We start from the raw sequence: 16,637 nt of genomic DNA, 5'->3' as shown, positions 1-16,637 counted from the left end.
ATTGGACTGGTGTGCTGTAACTTGAGGGGACTTGCTTCTGCTTCATTTTGTTTTTCCCTGCTGTACTATTACTTATCATAATATGAAGAAGTCGCTCACATAAAAAGTCCTAGAACTCAATAGAGCATTACTAATTGGAAGCAACTTTCAAGGGCACAAAATTGAGACAGAGTGGTAGACTTACATAAAATGTGTTTTTGAAGGCACTCCATTTTCTCATCAAATGAAACTACAAAATAAGCTGAGGAGGTATCTTCTGCTTCTTTTATAGGTAAAGAAAAAAGAAAATCTAAAATTCAGTATCTTAACATAATGTGATTCATTGATATTCATGGTTTAAGCAATGTATTTACTACATCTCAAATAAGAAAAATTACATGCATATACAACTCTGTGATCTTGCCCTGTAACTAGGGGTGGTAGCAGACATTGCAGTGATGAGCATTGCCATCTCACAGATCTATCTTATAATCCCTCAACTGTCCACTGTCCATGTGGAGTCTGCATTTTCTCCATGCGTGTTGTGGGTTCACCAGACACTTCAGTTTTCCTGATACATTGATACCGTTTAATACTGAGGATGCTGCAACTCCCCTTACTGGAGCACACATTATGCAAAGCTTGTGATGGGTTCCTTTTTAGACATTGATGTAATATTTATGTGTAAATACCAGTCAATTATTTATCTCTGTTGGCATAATAGCTTGACAGCAGAGCAAAACAAAATTTATTGTAAGCCAGAAATATATTACAGATTCCTTTGCAAAAAATGGCATCCATTCATGCATCTATTAGCAAACCCACTTTACACTCTATGAAGCTATGGGGGTCCAAGCTATGTTGGCAGCATCAGCTGCAAAGAAGGAATTTGTCCTGAATGCAAATAATGTTACAATACAATACAACTTATTTTTTTGTATAGCACTCTTCATTGAGTGTACCGCTCTGAGAAATTCTTAGTTAAAATACAAGTATAGATTATACTAATGACTAAATACATAACTGGTACACATATAAATGCAGATTTGTTAAAACCCACACAGAACAAAGTAGAATCTAAATATAAATTGAAGCCAACAATATGTGTCTATTAATTAATGTTACATCTCAAAAAACAAGAAAAAAACAGAAAATCACAAAGTCATCAATATCAATCAAGAGCATTCAGCTACTTTCTCTGAAGCCAGTGATGAACAAAGACACATCACATAATTCACGGGAGACTGGCAGCACAGCCGTGGCTATCATTTCAGTTTAGTCATTGGCTTCACTGTAGTTTTTGCTATCTATCAGAATAGCTTTCCCTAATGATGGTGGAGACACTTCAATACTTTTTGAGCATGGAATGTTTCAAAACTTTTCTTATTTTGTAAAAAGAAAACATGTTATATTCCGATTTTTTATAAATTACATATCTCTTTTTTACATTATCCATACTGCATTTGCACTTTTTACGAATTCTCTGTCTGACAGGCATGAAAATAGCTTAACACTGTAAGTCATAAGAACATTATTCATGTGTGTGATGTGTAATATACATAATTAATGCAACTGTAGTCTAATGGCATAACCATTTATAACTGTATATGTGAGAAAGAGGATTTCAAAATCGGTCATGACGTTAATTGGAAGCAAGCAAATTGATTTAAGAACTGAAATTATATGATCATACTTTTTTGCTATAGTTATGATTAGTGCTGCTGTGTTTTGAATTAAATATGAAATTAACTATGATCGATTTGAAAGGTCTTAAGTCAAAATATTACAATCACACTTGCAACAAACAAGTTAAATAGCTTTCCAAATGCTTATAATTTAAGAAATCGCTTTATATATTGGTGAAAGTAGTTTTAGAAAGGTCAGAAATGTGAGAACTGAAAGTCAAATCCGCAGTAAAGATAACACCTACATTTCAGATGAATTCAGCTAAAATAAAATTAAAATCTTTTGAGTAAAATGTATCCATCAGTTTCTTACAACTTAGTTAACACCCACTAAAGTAACTTTAAATGTCTTTACATAATATGGATATCAATTTACTCTTATTTCTGTCTTTCAAATGTTCCCCATTTCTAAATTGTCTCTCCAGTCTGCAGTAAGTCATTTAGTATTAGTTATCCATTACAAGCTACAGAATTCTAGAGTCAAATGTTGGTGTGACTCAAAGTTATTTTGGAGAAATTAGGTCAATAGCTTGTTGGCCTGAATGGCCTGTTCTTCTCAAACTTACTGCAATGTCCTATATGCAGTTGTTAGCACTGTGGCCACAAAGACAGATGAAATCATCTTTCATTCCCTGTCTAATTACAGTCTCTGGGAAATTTTATAATTTCTCCTTGAGATGTGTCTTTTGATATTCGGATTCCCCCTCAAATATCTCAAAGATGTGCAGATTAAGTTGACTGACAAATATAAAATGACCTGGTGAGACTGAGTGTTGGTATGTGTGGGCGTGTGTCATGGTTTAACTTGGTGCCCAATCCAGTGCTGTGTTCTTTCCATGCAGCAGTTGATGACAGGATAATCTGAAGTCTCTGAAGCCTAGAGATGGACCAAAGTGGTTGTGCAAAATTGATAGATGGGCACTGTAAAATGGTTATTCTGTCTCCTTTTCTAATCTATTTTATGGGTAATCCAACAATACTCAATCTTATCATTGTGTAGCTTCTCTTTAGGTTTATGAAAATGTAATAATAATAATAATAATTCTTTACATTTATATAGTGCTGACCTCTGTACTCAAAGTGGTTATTGAGAGGTGACCCACTTCAGCCACCACTAATATGTAGTACCCAACTGAATGATGTGATAGCAGCCATTTCTACATTAGTACAATCACCACACATTAGCTGTTAGGTGGTGAAATGGTGAGAGAGTTAGTCAATTAAAGACATGAGATGATTAGGTGGCTAGAAGGACTAGGCCATGGTGGGCAATTTAGCCTGGACATCAGGATACACCCAACTCTTAACCAAGGATACCCAGGGATCTTTAATGACCATAGAGAGTCAGGACTTTGGTTTTATGTCTCATCCGAAGGACGGGCCATGTTTAAATTGTTTTTTCTTTTAAAATTTCCCAGTGACAAGCAAACCATCCTTCATTCAAATGCTAGGTGCCATGTATGATGGAATATTTTCTACATTTTTGCTGTAATTGACTTGATATTATTACAACAGGGCCAGAAACATACAATGAAATTGTAATGACAGTAGTACAAATTATATAAAATAAAATATAATACAATACAATTTATTTTTGTATAGCCCAAAATCACACAAGAAGTGCCGCAATGGGCTTTAACAGGCCCTGCCTCTTGACAGCCCCCCAGCCTTGACTCTCTAAGAAGACAAGGAAAAACATTGTAGGGAAAAAATGTAAGAAACCTTGGGGAAGGCAGTTCAAAAAGAGACCCCTTTCCAGGTAGGTTGGGCGTGCAGTGGTTGTCAAAAAGATGGGGGTCAATACAATACAATACACAGAACACAACAAATTCTCAATACAGTATAAAAATAAAAATTTTACAAGTACGGAGCAGAATTTAACAGTAGATGATATTACATATCACATGAGCTTAAGCGTGTGGAGAAGGAACTCCGAGTCCAGCTCAGGGCGGCGAAGGAGCAATACAGGAGAAAGCTGGAGAAGAAGTTGCAGAATAACAGCATGAAGGAAGTGTGGGATGGGATGAAGATCATCACTGGCTGCAGCTCGAAGTGGGGTTCCACCATCGAGAAAGACGTGGAGAGAGCAAACCAGATGAACAACTTTTTTAACAGGTTTGATCACCCTAACCCACTCTCACTTCAAAGTACTGTACCCTCCAACCATCCTTCTGCTGATACCAGCATAGGAGAGAGTTTCCCCCAACCCACAATTACAGCAGCGCAGGTGAGCAGAGAGCTGAGGAGACTTTGTGCCAGCAAAGCAGTGGGTCCAGATGGAGTATCGCCACGACTGCTGAAGGCCTGTGCATTGGAGCTGGGGAGTCCTCTACAGCGCATCTTCAAGCTGTGCCTGGAACAGGGGCAGGTCCCAAGGCTTTGGAAAACATCTTGCATCACCCCCGTCCCAAAGATATCACGTCCTAGTGAGCTGAACGACTTCCAGCCTGTCGCTCTGACGTCCAACATGTGATGAAGACCATGGAGCGGCTGCTGCTTCACCACCTAAGGCCACAGGTCCGCCACGCCCTCGACACTCTGCAGTTCGCATACCAGGAGAAGGTGGGAGCGGAGGATGCCATCATCTACATACTACACCGATCCCTCTCCCACTTGGACAGAGGCAGTGGTGCAGTAAAAATTATGTTTCTAGACTTCTCTAGCGCCTTCAACACCATCCAACCTATGCTCCTTAGGGACAAGCTGACAGAGATGGGAGTAGATTCATACCTGGTGGCATGGATTGTGGACTATCTTAAAGACAGACCTCAGTATGTGCGTCTTGGGAACTGCAGGTCTGACATTGTGGTCAGCAACAGAGGAGCGCCGCAAGAGACTGTACTTTCTCTGGTCCTGTTCAGCCTATATACATCGGACTTCCAATACAACTTGGAGTCCTGCCACGTGCAAAAGTTCACTGATGACACTGCTATCGTGGGCTGCATCAGGAATGGGCAGGAAGAGGAGTATAGGAACCTAATCAAGGACTTTGTTGAATGGTGCGACCACCTACAACTGAACACTAGCAAAACCAAAGAGCTGGTGGTGGATTCTAGGAGGACCAGGCCCCTCATGGACCCTGTGATCATCAGAGGTGACTGTGTGCAGAGGGTGCAAACCTATAAATACCTGGGAGTGCAGCTGGATGATAAATTGGACTGGACTGCCAATACTGATGCTCTGTGTAAGAAAGGACAGAGCCGACTATACTTCCTTAGAAGGCGGGCCTCCTTCAACATCTGCAATAAGATACAAATTATAACAATCAAGAACAAATTATAACAATCATGTTACTTATGGGGCGGCACGGTGGCGCAGTGGGTAGTGCTGCTGCCTCGCAGTTGGGAGACCTGGGGACCCGGGTTCACTTCCCGGGTCCTCCCTGCGTGGAGTTTGCATGTTCTCCCCGTGTCTGCGTGGGTTTCCTCCGGGCGCTCCGGTTTCCTCCCACAGTCCAAAGACATGCAGGTTAGGTGGATTGGCGATTCTAAATTGGCCCTAGTGTGTGCTTGGTGTGTGGGTGTGTTTGTGTGTGTCCTGCGGTGGGTTGGCACCCTGCCCAGGATTGGTTCCCTGCCTTGTGCCCTGTGTTGGCTGGGATTGGCTCCAGCAGACCCCCGTGACCCTGTGTTCGGATTCAGCGGGTTGGAAAATGGATGGATGGATGGATGTTACTTATGTTTTAGTGCTAATGACTAACAACAGAGATGCAGTCTGTACAGTTAATCAGCAGCTCTAGTCAGGATATGCTAAACTGAAGTAGTGGGTCTTCAGCCGGGATTTAAAAGCTGAGACCGAAGTGGCATCTCTTATAGTAGCAGGCAGACCATTCCACAGTTTAGGGGCCCTGTAACTAAAAGCTTGACCTCCCACTGTTATTTTATTAATCCTTGGAATCATAAGCAGACCAGCATCTTGAGATCTTAATGTGTGCTCTGGTTTGTAAGTCATGATAAGTTCAGACAAGTAAGCCGGACCTTGGCCATTTAATGCTTTATATGTTAAAAGGAGGATTTTGAAATCTTCCCCAAACTGAACCGGGAGCCAGTGTAAGGATTTAAGAACTGGAGTTATGTGCTCATATTTTCTTGTTCTTGTAATAATTCTTGCAGCAGCATTTTGGATTAACTGGAGGCTGTATAAAAAACAGTTTGAACATCCGGTGAACACCGCATTGCAGTAGTTAATCCTACTAGAAATAAATGTATGAATTAATTTCTCAAATACCCAAGTAAGTTCAACTGAAGTAAAACCGACAGCTGACCAGGAGAAATAACCAGCAGTGAGAAATCAAAGTCGATCGCTTATCGGGTGGTGGAAACTTAAAGCCGACGGTCTCTTAGTGATTCAGCTGAACGCGGAAAGCGAAGAAGCACCGAAGTTACTACAAAAACGGAGAAGATGATATCAGCGCTAAACATAAGTTCCATCTGTTTCCCAGGGGAGCAGCAATAAAAGCAAGAGTACGGAAGCAATATCATGATACAAAAATTCTCCTTATCATAGTTATCATTTTGTGAATGATCTCTGTCAGTTCTTCTTGTCTTGGTGGAGATGGAATTGAAATCATACAGCATGTACATCTTTGTAGTCTGCTTAACAAATGAATAATGGTGTTGGTCAGATTACCTAAACATACAACTGGTCATCACTTCTGTCCCTGAAAATGGTGATTAATAACTATATACTCCATCTTAGTCTGGGCCTAAACTGGACTGGACTTTTAATGACTCAGGCGCAGCCGAGATTGGCAGCCTTTTCAGCAGCTGTGAATTTCCCCTTGGGATTAATAAAGTATCTATCTATCTATCTATCTATCTATCTATCTATCTATCTATCTATCTATCTATCTATCTATCTATCTATCTATCTATCTATCTATCTATCTATCTATCTATCTAAAGGTTTGAATTGTATGTTCCTTTCATATGTAACAATCAGCATGGGGGATTTACTATATTCTTAGGTGAATTCATTATAGATTTAATTCAAACAAACCTACAGACTAAACCAGCATGTGTGTGTGCTCTTCCAAACTTCCACCACATAGAAAAGACATAAATGAAATAATACATGCAATTTGGGCTTCCTTCTCTAATATAGTATTAGAAAACATTTGTAAGTACTGGATTTCATTAATATCTTCATAGAATGAGAATTTTGGGCTTCTTCAAACAGTTATTTCACTACTACCTGTAGATAGTAGGTTAATCGTATCAACTTTCATGCAAGCATGTATTATTTGAGTGACTGAAGTGGGTAATCTGTAGTGGAGTGTAACATTTGCTGCATAATTTCATTTCAACTGTTTAAAAGGAAAACTAGACTTAAAGTGAGTGATGTGAATGATCAGATTCCATTATTTTTACTTCCGACTTCCCTTTTAATGCTGCTTACCCAAGAAAATATAACAGAAAATAACATAACGGGAACTAGCTCTGGACAGGGCACCAACTCATGCACACACCCACAATTGGGTACTGTAAATTTAAAATGGACATTTAACCTAATCTACAGATCTTTAAGCATGTAGATGGTCAATATACACAAGCATGCAAACTCCACACATCCACATGATTGAAACCCAGGATGTTGGGTCTGCGAGGAGTCAGTATGACCTACTGTGCTACCTTGTAACCCACTTTATCAAATACGCTAAAGTAAGTTGATAAGAGTTGAAGCCTAACCAATTAATGTTACCAATCTGTTTGCATACACACTGTTAGATTAGATTATTTGGTATGGTTTTCAACTGGTTTTACTTTTGTGTTCTTTGCTATTTTATACCTTATTGTTTTAATATGTGCTTTTATATTTATGTGTGTTTATGTTATGAGATCTCACTCAAAATGTCTGCTTGAAATGCACTTTCCTTCTGTGCAGGTGACTGGAGATTGTGCTGTGCCAGAACTGGGGGAATAAAAGCGGGATTGGAGGAGTTCGTGCCTTAATAGGAGAGATGTGGGAGAGCTGTTAGGTGTGGTGATGGAAGACTCTGAAATATAAGAAGGTATAAAGAAGAACAGCAATTCACACAACTCAATAAAATGAATGCCAATGTTATTTTCAGGGTTTGGTACAGTTTTTCTTCTACTTCTCCCATTCATCTAAGAATCCATATTACTAACCGAGAATGCTAAACCGGATGGACGCAGGGACATCCGGCCATGGGCCGTAGCCCCAAAAAGACGTACTGCGCAGGCGCCCCAAGAAATGAGGCTCCGCGAGAGGCGGACGCGACCACAGAAAAAAGGAGTGAGCACAGAAAAAAGGAGTCAAACGCAGGCGACGCACAGCGCCGCACGAAACCCATTGCACACGAAACTAGCACACAAAAAAAAGAAGCCGCTCGCGCACACCTGCAAGCCACCCCCCCCCCCCCCCCCCCCACAGGCACCGGATGGGACACACACAAAGAGGACAATTCAACAAGCCCCTGGCACACAAAAAAAAAGAACCCAAAACCACCCCACCCACCCTACAAGCAACGAACGGGACACACACAAAGAGGAGGATTCAACAAGCCCCTGGCACACAAAAAGAAAGAAGACGCTCGCGCACCACCAATCCCCCCCAAACCCCCCCCCCCTCCCGCTCGGACGCCGAAAAAGCACACGGCGCTGCACAAATCCCATTGCACACGAAACGGGACCCACACAAACAGGAGGATTTAACAAGCTCCTAACGCAACAAAAAAAAGAAGCCGTGACCGCCACGCCAGGCCCATTAGAGACGAGACATGGCACACGAAACGTTCACAACAACGACGAATCAGACCCACAAACACACTAACATCAATAAGAAGTGACACCCAAAGCCCCATTTCTAAAGGAACCGTCCAAATTAAACATACGTCATCTCAACACCTTCACACTAGGCAGCATAGGTGGATCTCCTTACAATAAAGCACTATTAACCGTTCAACTGCAGAAAAGGCTCCATATTAACAGTGAGTGCGATCCTCCTTATTACTTATCCATATTTCGCATGCTGAGGAACAAACAAGTCATGAATACACGCTCACGGGTACAAAACGATTCGGCTCGGATAACGGGACCAAACACACGAACCCGCATGAAACAACAAAATACACGGCGGCGCATCTGCATTACATCCTACAATAGTTCATTTGATTTTGCATCTACCGGAGTAAATATCATGTCACCAAAAGGCAATGACCCATACTGCTTTCGCGTATGTGGACAAATATTACATCGCATTGGAACAGTGCACCCTGAAACAAATCAAGAACGCAAATATGCACAAATCACGTCGGCACCTACAACGCGATTCTGAAACCGCGGAAGAAAAAATGTCTCGGCTCCAAAAACACATGTCACTCCTTATTCCCAATCACAGAAACATCGGTATCCACTATGACAATTCACAGTAACAATGCACGTGACATCCGTCTTGCCACACTATTAATTATAGATGAATGTACAATGGCATCCAGTCACTTACTCAACACCATTGATAAACTTCTACAAACGTTGATGAATAAGAATATTCCCTTTGCGGGAAAGGTACTTTTATTAGGAGGAGATTTTAGACAGTGCTTAACTATTACTCCACTTACAATGCGCTCAGCTATTGTTCAGTCCACCTTAAAATCCGCGGACAATTGGCATTGCGTTGATGAATAATAATATTCCCTTTGGAGTAAAGGTACTTTTATTAGGAGTAGATTTTAGACAGTGCTTACCTATTGCTCCACATACCATGCGCTCAGCTATTATTCAGTCCACCTTAAAATACGCGACGACGTCATATAAACAACACGAGACCGACCTACAATACATATACAGGCGCGAGACCTGATTGGTGATAATACGAAGAAACGAACAGTCCGCATATTAACAGTGAGTTCGATCCTACTTATTACTTATCCATATTCCTCACGATAAAGATCAAACAAGTCATCAATTCACGATCACGGATACAAAACTAGACAGCTCGAGTAATGGGACCACAAACACGAACCCGCATCAAAAAAAAAACTTCACCTCGGCGCGCTTCTAAAACCAAGGAACAAAAAATGTTACGCGAACAATTGGCTTTGCTTTCTAAAGATACACTTGGTACAAAACATGCGATTTCCAGTTCCAGAATATAACAATTGGTTATTACAACTAGAACATTGTACACTCACCAATACAGATGGACTTCACCCAGATATTATTACAATTCCTCAACCCTTCATCTGCGACGACTTACTTACAGAGATATTTGGAACAGCGGTCTCATTAGACCAAATGCCCCTTTTAACACAACGCACTATATTATGTCCAAAAAATATTAATGTTGATCACATTAATAACCAGGTCATTTCATTACTTCCTGGAGAGGCACGGCTCTTTCTAAGCTCTGACAAAGTTGACTCTGATGACGACAATGAACATCTGAATTTCCCCTTAGAATATTTGAACACTATTAACCCAGCCGGATTAACACAACACAATCTTAGCCTTAAAAACGGAACAATAATCATGCTATTAAGAAACCTTAACACTAAACAGGGTTTATGCAATGGCACACGTTTAGTCGTCAACACCATGACACACAATGTTATTCAAGCAACAGTTCTTACAGGATCACATTCTAACAATACTGTTCTCATTCCTAGAATTGACCTTACGAGTTCTGACCTAGAATTACCTTTTACATTGAAACGCTGACAGTTCCCCATTAAACCTACATTTGCCATGACCATCAACAAATCACAAGGACAAACCATGGACAAGGTTGGCATCTACCTCTCTGAGCCCGTTTTTGGACATGGACAACTTTATGTTGCCTTCTCACGTGTTCGACGTTCACCTGACGTTAAAGTTAAAGTTATAAATGCTCCATGCCAAGGAAGACTCATTCAAGGACAGGACACCATCTTTATTACTAATGTTGTGTACAAAGAAATATTCCAATAAACCATTACTCTGTGCCAAACACTGTATTTTTGGCTTTCTATATGCATCATCCACACCTGCACACTATTCTATATCTAATTCATACATCTCACTCTTTGTCATGCCCCAACGCCAGGGGTTGGCGAGCAAAGCGAGCAGGGGGCGGAGCCCCCTAGTATAACAGATGTCATAGCTGGTCAGCAACGTACGGAGCCCTGCAAACATAAGTGGCAAAAAAAGACTTCCAAAAGTCAGTCAATTTGTGCAGAACTGCATTAAGTGGTGTAAAGTTACCCAGCATTACTTGTTCTCAAAGCCATGCTGGTCACACTAGAGTCAGTACTGGGTGCTTGGCTGAACAGTCAATCATCCCACTGAAGAGGCAGGCATTGACATTGTTTTCAGTATTCAAAATTTTAATACAACACAATGGGTCTTGGTAGTATGGCTTAGCTTTTGACTGTATAACCCGTGCTAGGATATATCTTTAATAGCAATGTCCATGAGCTGAACGGTCAAAAGGCCATGTGCATAAATCAATTGGGGATCGTGTTGAGACTCTTTTTCTTCAGATACTGAATGGCGCATTTGTATGAAGTCCAGGATAGCAGGTCAGCCACCACAAAATCAGTTGCTCTGACCAGCAGTAAATCCTAAGAGGCCTGTGCCCAGTGCCTACCAGCCTTCAAATGTTCACAGATAGACAGAAGCATGCCAGAGCCCAATGCTCACCTAGTAGGTATTGTTCTTGTCTAGGGCCAATGCATCAGATGGTAAACACAATGGATCTCTCAGTGCTTTTGTGCAGCTCGGACAGCACTGCATCCATGACTGTAATGGAAAAGTCACAGGTAGCAAATATGGGGCTAGAAAGATTGAATTGTGCCAGCACAGGTAGAGAGGTGAGTTAGTCATTCAGAAACATGAGAGCCTCTGAACAAGAATGTATCCATGATCAAGGTGTATGCTTTATGAGTAACTGCCATAGAACTGTACGTCTAAGGTGCATCACATTTTAGCAATGTGGTCTGGTTTCCCACAAGTTTCATATGTACCCATGGATTTGAACTGAGAACTCTAAAGATATGAAACAGCAAGTACCACTATATCAAGGAGTGCAACTTTTATGTAAATATGGCAGTTTCTAACACTGTCTTATGAATATAGAGGGTCTTCTTTGAGCATTTATCCTACCATTTTCTTAGCTTTCTCCTAAGTAACTGGACAGCTACACATAGGGAGATAACCTGCTCATTTCAAAGGTTCTTTCTGAGTGATAATTCTGTTACTAATTTTGATTCTATTTTAATAGTCATTTACATATAATGTACATGTATGCATTTTAAAGCTAAGTGCATAAAATAAGTGACATACTGTAGTAATGTGCCTTCCCCAGGAAGGAAAAAGATTTGAATATTCTAAAAATATCATGTGTATATACTTTAACTGTTGAACCACAGTTATTTTGAAAGCAGATATGTGATAGTGAAAGTTTTACAAGTATTTTTTTTAAACATTCAGTAACTTAAAATGCATAACATTGGCTAAGGTTAAATACATTAAAATACAGTGGCACGTTCACACTTTGAAATGTCTTCCCTGATGACTAATAGCGGGGGATTTTAGACTAAGAGAATGAAACCCCCAGAGTTTCTACCACCCCTCACTCTGGGAATTCCATAGAATGCACTGTCAAAGCAATCCATTATAAATGAGACTGAGGACCTGATGTGTGTCAGGCAGGCAGACACCACTCACACTAGAAGATGAGCTCCCGGCACTTATTGGTCCTGGTTGGGACACTTGTTGTACTTGGCATTGTGTCTCTCAGTGAGGGTAAGGAAACATACATTGAAGTTATATTGATAGGAGAAAGAAAACACTGAAATATGTTTACTGAATATTGAAAAAAGTTTGATTCTGGTCGCCTTAGCATTGCTGATAACTGTATTCTAATATTTACTTGATATCAAATTTCAAAGACAACAGATCTTAAAATATATGTGTAGAATGTTAACAGCCATCTTTTTATCTGGAATTGAAAATTATCTAGAAGGGATGTAGGTTTTGTATAATTTATTTGCACAGCTCTGTTCAAGTACAAATAGATAAAACATAACATTTCACAATTGTTCTTTCTTCAGGATTCAATATTGCAAACAGTCCAAAGAAATGCTGCTTTGAATTTATTACTAAACCAATTCCACGAGGTCGCCTCACAGGTTACTACACAACAAGCTCACAGTGCCCAAACCAAGCAGTTCTGTAAGTATATTTTTTAAACTGGAAGTTATTAGTAACTTAAACTTAGATTAATGTTAAGGTTAACTTATGTGTGAACTTTGTGAAATCCACCTTTCTACATATTGTTTTCTCTGTGTCTTTGTATTTTATTCACATTCAAAAGGTGTGTTAGGCTGATTACTGACTCTAAATTGTCCTCACGTGAATAATTATTATTTTCTAATTGCTCAAAGCACTTTTACATAGCGAGTGGAGACCCACTTCAACCACCACTAATGTGTAGAATCCACCTGGATGATGCGATGGCAACCATTTTAGCACCAGTATGCTCACTCACCACACATTAGTTGTTAGTTGGTGAAGGGGTGAGAGATAGTTAGCCACTTAGAAACAGAGGATGATTAGGGGGCTAGAATGACTAGGCTGAGGTGTGCAGTTTAGCCAGGCAATTGGGATACAAACTACTCTTTACAAAGGATGCCCAGGGATTTTTAATGTCTAAGCTTTTCTTGGTTGGTCTCAAAAAACAAGCAATATTTCATAAATGTTTTACAACTTAAATGACAACTCTGTAAAAGTGAAGATGAGCCTTTGGGTGATCTGATGTCCCAGTCTATAAGTAATGTCTACCTTGAGCCTGGCTACTTAGTCTGTCAAAATTTAACTCAAAGCCTCAGATAAAGATATATGAACTGTGCAGCCTTCATAAACAGCAGGGACAGTGCAACTTCAACAAAGTTGCAAACTCTGTTGTGTTTTTACAATGAAAGAGACATGAAATGAATATAAACCTAGTAATATCATTATTTTTTTTTTCTAAATCCAAGACCGATGACAATTTTGCATTTCTGTAATGCTAATAATGAGACTTGAACATGTAAAGGGAGAATTTCACTTTGAGCATGGCAGATGTTTGTCAGAATAGCCATAAACTGGATATCTGTTTCTTGTAAATCTATAATCATATAATCATTTAATTCAAATTGGTGAGACAGTAGTTTCATGTCAGATACATCAGCAGATTATGTTTGTTTAAACTATTGTAAATTGAGCTCTTGTTGAGTTAGTCTTCCACACTAGGAGCTCAATATTTTGGGTTCAGATTTTATGTTTTTAATTTTTCAGTGCTTTGTAGAAAGGTTTGCCATGGAGTGCATGTAAAGCTAGCATATAAACCATGTAACATTTCTAATTCAGTAGCAATATTATTTCTTTTTGTACTATTTATAAAATATAGCTTTTTTTCTGCACAAAACTTTCTTAGTAAAATGATAAGGCATGACTAACTTCAGAGAGCAGAAAGTCTTAAAGCCCTTTAGAAACAAAGCTGCACGGTGCAAAGCATCCTGTGTGCTCATCTCACCAAACAGCTCGGTTAAATTACCGGCTGTCAAAACAGTTCATTGGTGCTGCACGAGACGTTGTTTTCACTGGGGTGCTGTGTGCGGTTTTGCGCTGGCGTACTTGAAGAGGAGTAGGGTTTGCAATGTTTGTTTCATTTCCTGTAAAACGTGATGTGCTTGTACAGTGTAAGATCAGCAGTGCAAAAAAATAAACATGAGGACAGCAGACGTAAATTTTGTCAGGAGTAAAAGCACAAGACTAACAGTACACTTTAACTTTCTCTGAATTAAATTTGAATAAACCATGAATTAGTAATTTGTTTTTATAAGGACCTGAATGGAGTTTCCATTAACCATGATTTAGTAATTTACTTCTATAAGGACCTATGAACATAGTTTCACTAGATATTCTTCTATAGTGAAAAGTAATAAAAAAATCTAATTCTTAAGTCTCTCACTTGACTAGCCTTAATATCTTACCTAAAATGAAGAGTTACTACACCAACATAAAGTTATCATTTAGAATGCCATTCAGGGAGGTTTAATCAGGTTTGTAGTGGTTAGCACTGCTGTCTCATTTTATCTTGCTATATTTTCTTTTCTCTTTGGATATGAAGGTTCTATGTCCTCTTTTCTATTTCCCTTAATGAAACATTCCAAAGGTGTCCATCTTTTCTTGCATTAGGATAATTCAGGGTAAAGAGCCTGGTGTGTTAATCTCTTTGCAGGGTATAACAACACACACACACACTTAAGGAGCTAGTATAAGGTTTGGTTTCCAATCAACCTAACATGCACATTTCATTGGGTTGAAGGATGAATTTTATTTATTTTTTTGTTCTTTATTTCGCCTTATAAAATTTATGTATTTGGAATGTTTTAGTTTTCGCATACCCCTTAGAGTCAGAGCACATGTCAGCCATTGTACAACACCTCTGAAGACATTGCAGGTTAAAGTCCTTGTTCAGGGGCCCAGCAGAGTAGGATCTATTTTGGCAGTAACAGGGATTCAAACCAGCAACCATCTGAATACCAGTGCAAGTCCTTAGCCCTCAGAGTTACCACTCTGATTAGAATTGACCTAAAGTAAGTCTTCCACACAGAACATGTGGAGAACATAGAAACTCCATGAATACAGGGTTTGGGCATCAGTAACAACCACTGACCTTCCCTTTTGCTTATTTAATGATGTAATCAGCCATTTGGTATATCATCAACTGAAATTTAGGATTTTGCTGAAATATTCAATTGTTTGTTGACCTGACTCCTTGGTTAGTGAATGAACAATAACATCCAATTATTTCTTATATATTTTGTTGTACCTCCTTACAGATTCACTACACGCAAGAATCGAGAGATCTGTGCAAATCCTGAAGAGATGTGGGTGCTGAAATACATGAAATACTTTGACGGCCTTAGCAGGAAGACATCAATTCGATTTTAAAATGGACATTTCCTGACAAGCACTAAGGCTGTCATTACCCCTTGTCTTTCATATCTGGAATAAAAGGAAAACTGAAAACAACTACAACAAATATTTCTATTTAAACACAGATATGTAATGGCTGGAAAATGAAATCACTGTTCTCTTTAATATTCTTTTATGACTGCAAAATAAGTATCTAAATAAACCACCACAATTTTCTGTCAGAGAAGTTAAACTATTGGTCTAAATCAAACAGCTTCAATAATTTGTACTTTCAGTTAAGTTGTTATTTACAGTATGTTTAGAAAATCTTCCTTCTTTGTTTGCCAAAGGGTTTATCTGTAAATTAGAAAGGAAATTCCAGTTATAAGCTTTTCAATACTTTGTGCTGAAGTTGTTATACCTCAACTAAACTCTTAAATACTGTTCATTGTTTTAGTTATTTAGCCTATTTTATGACTATTGATTATCTTGCACCTTTTTATTAAGGTAGATGTGAATAAACTTTTCACTGGGACACCAAATGTAAAGTACCGAACATTAGCATGATAATATATAAAGCCACAATGAATGTAAAAATACAGACTAAGTAGCAAAAAGGCTAAGTGGTATATTGGAACTTCAAGAGTTAATTTGGAACACAAAACATTGATAACTGTTTTTAAATAATTACTGTTATTTTTTATTAAAAAAAAATATTTTTAAACAATATCACTGACAATGATAAACCTACCTCCCTACACCCACTTTCTGATGATTGTGTTACTGTAAGGCTTTGATATTTTTGCTATGGCTTTGTATTAGTAATTATTACATGGGAAAAACTTTAGAAAATAAAGTAAAATAAATAACAGCAAAGAACGATTGATTGTTCCATTGACTAATGCTCTGAACTTTAAATCACATGATAATCAGTATCATTTTTGACAGAAAAAATCTGGTGGAGACATACAAGTATTTTCCCATATGTGTGCAGAATTCTATAGCATAAACATTAACTTACTGCACCTAACTAATAATATCCATCCCTCTTTTGCTAATGACTAGTGACACA

General features: G+C 38.9%; 1 protein-coding gene across 1 annotated transcript; it reads left to right on the top strand.

The window, feature by feature from the left end:
* The first annotated feature begins 12,261 nt into the window (after positions 1–12,261).
* LOC114657245 (C-C motif chemokine 5-like) lies at positions 12,262–16,431 on the top strand. Its single transcript, XM_028808973.2, has 3 exons — positions 12,262–12,406; positions 12,715–12,835; positions 15,490–16,431. Exons 1-3 carry the CDS (start codon positions 12,337–12,339, stop codon positions 15,599–15,601), a joined length of 303 nt encoding a protein of 100 aa, XP_028664806.1. The 5' UTR covers positions 12,262–12,336; the 3' UTR covers positions 15,602–16,431.
* Positions 16,432–16,637: the final 206 nt, after the last annotated feature.

This window comes from Erpetoichthys calabaricus, chromosome 9 (assembly GCF_900747795.2).
Source record: "Erpetoichthys calabaricus chromosome 9, fErpCal1.3, whole genome shotgun sequence".
In the NCBI taxonomy this organism is placed as follows: domain Eukaryota; kingdom Metazoa; phylum Chordata; class Cladistia; order Polypteriformes; family Polypteridae; genus Erpetoichthys; species Erpetoichthys calabaricus.
This window is presented reverse-complemented; position numbering and strand designations above follow the sequence as displayed.

What these genes read in the sequence shown, in the direction of transcription:
- LOC114657245 (XM_028808973.2), top strand. Translation starts at nt 12,337, where the DNA reads ATGAGCTCCCGGCACTTATTGGTCCTGGTTGGGACACTTGTTGTACTT. An exon ending in CATTGTGTCTCTCAGTGAGG is followed by an intron (nt 12,407 to 12,714) that starts GTAAGGAAACAT and finishes TTCTTTCTTCAG; the next exon opens with GATTCAATATTGCAAACAGT. An exon ending in TGCCCAAACCAAGCAGTTCT is followed by an intron (nt 12,836 to 15,489) that starts GTAAGTATATTT and finishes ACCTCCTTACAG; the next exon opens with ATTCACTACACGCAAGAATC.